The 4,952-nt window shown below is 37.6% G+C and overlaps 1 protein-coding gene across 1 annotated transcript; it reads right to left on the reverse strand.

The window, feature by feature from the left end:
• Positions 1 to 1,188: 1,188 nt before the first annotated feature.
• Positions 1,189 to 2,951, reverse strand: LOC117103770. The gene is made up of 3 exons (XM_033244387.1): positions 2,573 to 2,951; positions 1,906 to 2,451; positions 1,189 to 1,241 (listed from the first exon to the last, which is right to left on the reverse strand). The coding sequence occupies exons 1-3, from the start codon at positions 2,949 to 2,951 to the stop codon at positions 1,189 to 1,191; spliced, it is 978 nt and encodes a 325-aa protein (XP_033100278.1).
• Positions 2,952 to 4,952: the final 2,001 nt, after the last annotated feature.

Below are 4,952 nucleotides of genomic sequence, written 5' to 3' on the forward strand. Positions count from 1 at the left end.
ATAAACTTTTAAAAAAGCATTCGCTCTAATTTTAATCCACAACCTAATCACAGCATCTAGCAAATTTCTGGAGATATCACCGACCAACTTGTTATCGGTAATCCTACAGCAATATATATGCACCAATTGCTTTTCAATCATACTATTCATAATGCAGGACTTTATGTCCTTGTTTGGCATCGCATTCATTTCATGTCAAGCGCTTCCTTGTTTCTAATTCTAGGTTTCTAAAACACAGATAAACATCATCCTAAATATGGAAGTGTTTGTTTCCTTATCCACTCATTTGTATACTCCAAAAATGTGTTTGCATTGCCAGCACCTTTAATTTCCCAATTTTTTAACACCGCACAATAAGCCTTGGCAGTCTCCCCTTTAACTTTACTGTATCATTTATGCAAAGCATACGGTACATATCCAGCAGTATACCTAATTACAACTTCTACATTCTTGTCCAAGGTGCTGTTTACAACTTCAGATTCTTCAGGTAAATCTACCGTATTCCGTTCACACATAATATTTCTAAGTGGAGTTCTTAAAATAGAATGATGGACATAGTCATTTGGGTTAAGATTTAACGATTCATTTAAATTAACCCATTGCTGCCTAGTAGATTTACAATTACGTATAAATGAAACTGACGGTACACTAGCTCATGGGCCTCTGGTTTTAGCTTTTTCTTATCACCTGCCCAAGTAAAGACGTTGCCAATGCAACTGCTGCTAATGCCAACGGAAACCTCGTCTTGTACATTGGATGGTTAAGGAGATCTTTTAGCGAAGACTCAACATAGCTGCTGGCATTTCTAATGGCATCTTCCTTACAGAACACCATCTTCAACGATCAACAGCTAAAAAAAAGATACATTTTAGCACTTCATAATTAATCTGTATTATGTATACTATATGTGATGTTGAAATGAGCCTTGTGTGGAAAATGGGGCTTTAGTTTGGTTTTTGAATTAATTTCATAGCTTGAGTGAGAACCAGATGAAAATATATTTGAAATTCAATTGTATGAAAATTCCTTTATTTGCATCTGTCCTTAGAGATTTTACATAAAAACATGCTTATTGTAAATAAATATTTAGCAGTTTTTAATTTTATATTATTTAAGCTATAAACTTTTCAAATCTTATAAAAACAAAAGTTGGTTATAAAAATGATTGAAAATCAACTTACCTTTCTTTCAAGGTTTCATATTCTCTCTTTTCTTTTTCTTGTCTATTGGTTTTGCAATACCTGAACCAAATTAACATAAATTATCATATAATTAAGGAATTAATTAGTAAGATAACATCAAATGTCCTAGCTAGGCCTAAAATTTCTTACTTGAATGAAGCCTAAGCTAGTACTGCAGTACTGGGCCTAACGGGAACGCTTCCGACAGGCCAGCCCTGGCCCTAGGCTAGTGTTGTTTGTTACAATAACAAGTATAATGAAAGACACTAAAACCAGATTGTAATAACTCAATGGCCGTCTGCTTGACAACCGATTTATTCGCAGCTCAACGCTAAACAGCGCCACACGGCGGCTGGATGTGACAACAGGGAATAAGTTATGTACGTCATACAACATCTCCCTTTCTTTATTTTCTTTTAATTTTTTTTCATTTAATTTTTTTTTAAATTTATTTATTTTTTTTTTTAAATTTTGAACTATAGCATAATTACTTGCATGTTTATGTGATCACAGTATTAATAAACAGAACTTCTCTATATGCCTGTTTGCATTATTTTCTTATGTGCCGATTTTGTAGTTTCATATGAATTCTATCAGCTATCCTATTTATGATGCTGATGATATCTATTATTAAGTCATGTATGTTATTTATTTATTATTATTTAATTTTTTTTTAAAACATTAACACGAACATAGGAGAAACTCCCTGCTAGAACTTTGTTACAAAGTTCTTGAATCGATTCGGCATAGTTATGGTTCTTCTGGGCAGGGGTTGGTATGATTGGTGTTGAAACTTCTGTTTGTTTTCCAGTTAATGGTTGTTGGTTTACTGTGCTCTTGTCACTTGTTCCATTTGGTGTTGCTGGTACTGGGATGTCAGTTGTGGATGTGATGTCTGATTTGTCGGGTGCAACTGTTGGCATTGTTTTAGCAATGTCTCCTGCTGGTGTTGTGCTTAGAAACTTTCTGTTGCTACGATAAACTTTGCCATTTGTAGTTTCTACTAAGTAAGAACGAGGTCCTACTTTTTTCTTGCAGGTTGCTGTCTGCCACTCTTGGTTGTTGTTTTCAGGCCGGAGTCTGACAGTTTCCCCAATGACAAGTTCTGGTAGCTTTGTTGCACTTTTGTCATACTGTAGTTTTGATATCTGTTTTCTTTTCTTAATGTGTTCTGAGACTCCAGTAACTACTTGTGGTTGTAGAAGGATTTCTGTTACTGGCAAATATGTATTTGTTCTTCTAGACAACAGTCGTTGTGCTGGGCTGTGTCCTGCATCGTTTGGTGTGTTTCTCCAGTCGAGAATTGCAAGGTATAGATCGGATCCTTCTTTCAAAGTTTTCTTGATCAGTTTTTTTGGCAATCTTAACTGCTGCCTCTGCTTTCACATTACTCTGACTGTGATAGGGAGAGCTGGTCACATGGTTGAACTCCCATGTCTTTGTGAATTCAGCAAATTCTCGGCTAACCCACTGTCTCCCATTGTCTGTGATCAGTGTTGATGGTATTCCTTGTAGAGCAAAGTGCGTTTTGCTGCATTCAATGATTGTTTTAGATGTTAGATCTTGTAATTCATCCAGAAACCACACATCACTGTAGTGATCTACTGTTACAAGGTAATCTTTGCTCTTATACGTAAGTATGTCTTGAGAGATTATTTCCCATGATCTGGTAGGAATAGGGTAAGACATCATTGGCTCTTTCTTCTGCTTGTCTTGGTAAGTTTGGCAGATCTGGCACTTGTCTACTATTTCTCTGATGTCTGCTGACATTCCTGGCCAGAATAAACTGTCTTTAGCTCTTCGAATTGATGCTTAAGCACCCAGATGGCTTGAATGAGTCTTTTGCAACAGATTTTTTCTCATCTCGGTAGGTACCATGATTTTCAGTCATTTGAATAAGACACCATTTTGAGCTGTTATTTCTTCTCGATAATTAAAGTGTTCTCAAATATTGATCGGAACTTCTGCTTTGGTCTCTGGCCAACCATTCTTGATCATCTCTATCAGTGTTTAGCTTTGACTGTCCCTAGCTGTTGCTTGCTTCAGCAGGTACTGGGTTGGCTTATTAACAGTAGTTAGCTTCATTTATCTGTTCAATTTCTTTAAATATTTTGTCTTCGTTCTCATGTCCTGGTAAGTATGCTCTGCTTAACCAATCCGCTATGTACCTCTTACTGCCCTGCAAATACTGAATGTCCAATTTATATTTCTGCAACCTTAGCAGCATCCGTTGTAATCGCTTTGGTGCTTTGGATATAGGCTTCTTGTGTATAGCTACCAAAGGCTTATGATCCGTGTGTACCGTGATAAATTCCCTGGCATAGATGTACTCATCAAATCTTTCACAAGCAAACAGTATACTGAGTAACTCTTTTTCTACTTGAGCATAATTTCTTTCTCCTCCTGTTAATGCTCTGGATGCGAATGTTACTGGATGTCCATTTTGTAGTAGAGTAGCACCTAACCCAAATTCTGAGGCATCAGATTGTATTGTTACTTCTTCTTTGATGCTGTAGTCAACATCTGCTTTATCTTGTTGAATGCCTCTGTGTGATGCTCCATCTAGTCAAAATGTGCCTCCTTGTCTGTGAGTCTTCTCAATGGTTCCGCTACTTGGGATAGCCTAGGTAAGAACTTAGCAAGATAGGTTACACAGCCTATCAGCCTGTGTACTGCTTTGTTGTCGTCTGGTACAGGCATCTCACTGATGGCTTTGACCTTGAGTGGGTCTGCTTTCACTCCCTCTGAACTTAGTATATGTCCAATATACTTGACTTCTGTTAGCCTAAGTTTCATTTTGCTCTTGTTCAGCTTCAGATTTACTTTCTTTGCCCTTTCAAGGAAACTGGTCAATTTGGTATCATGGTCTACAATCGCCTCATCCATGGTTTCTCCACAGCCGTATATTAAGAAGTCGTCTGCCACAACTTGTACTCCTTTTAATCATTCGATTAATTAATGCTGCCTTCTTTGGAATTCCTCTGGAGCTGTATTAATTCCAAACGGAAGTCTTAACCATTTGTACCTTCCAAATGGAGTAGCAAATGTTGTTAACTCACTACTTGCTCCATCTAACTTCACTTGCCAAAAACCATCCTTGGAATCCAGTACGGAGAAAACCTTTGCATTTGTTAGTTCTGGCAAAATTCCTTCAACTGTGGGCATAGGGACGTTTTAAGGCCATGTTTAAATCACGTGGATCTAAACAGATTCGTAACTTGCCTGGTTTTCTCACGACCACCAGTCTGTAGGTGTAGTGACTTTTTCTATCACCTTCTTGGGCTCTAATTCTTGCAGTTTCTGTTTTACATCTTCTTTTATTGCAACTGCAATTTTCCTGGCTGGATGCTTGGTTGGTGTGATATTTCTGTCAATTTCAATGTGATACTCTCCCGGTAGTTCTCCAAGACCTTCGAACACTTCAGGGTATTGTTTTAGTATTTTCTTTTCCAGTTCTTGACTGCTATCTTTCCTTTGAATCTGATTAATATGCTTTGCTACTTGTATCAACCCATTTCTGTTGATGTAGAGCTTGATAACAGTCACGTGGTGCTTGTGTGGCGTCAATAATCTTAAAGGTTACTTCTGACTTCTGCTTATCATGTCCAGGCCCGTAGCCAGGGGGGATTTTTATGTTCGGGCGAACCCCCCTTTTCTAGCAAACCCCCTGTTTTCTAGCGAACCCCCTCGGATTTTTCACACGGAATGTCTGTTTTTAACTTAGCCAGCATTAAATCATAATTTAGCACCTAATTCATTATTTGGTCACCC

This window comes from Anneissia japonica, unplaced genomic scaffold, assembly GCF_011630105.1.
Source record: "Anneissia japonica isolate Jap-2015-1 unplaced genomic scaffold, ASM1163010v1 scaffold287848_len282238_cov107, whole genome shotgun sequence".
NCBI lineage: Eukaryota > Metazoa > Echinodermata > Crinoidea > Comatulida > Comatulidae > Anneissia > Anneissia japonica.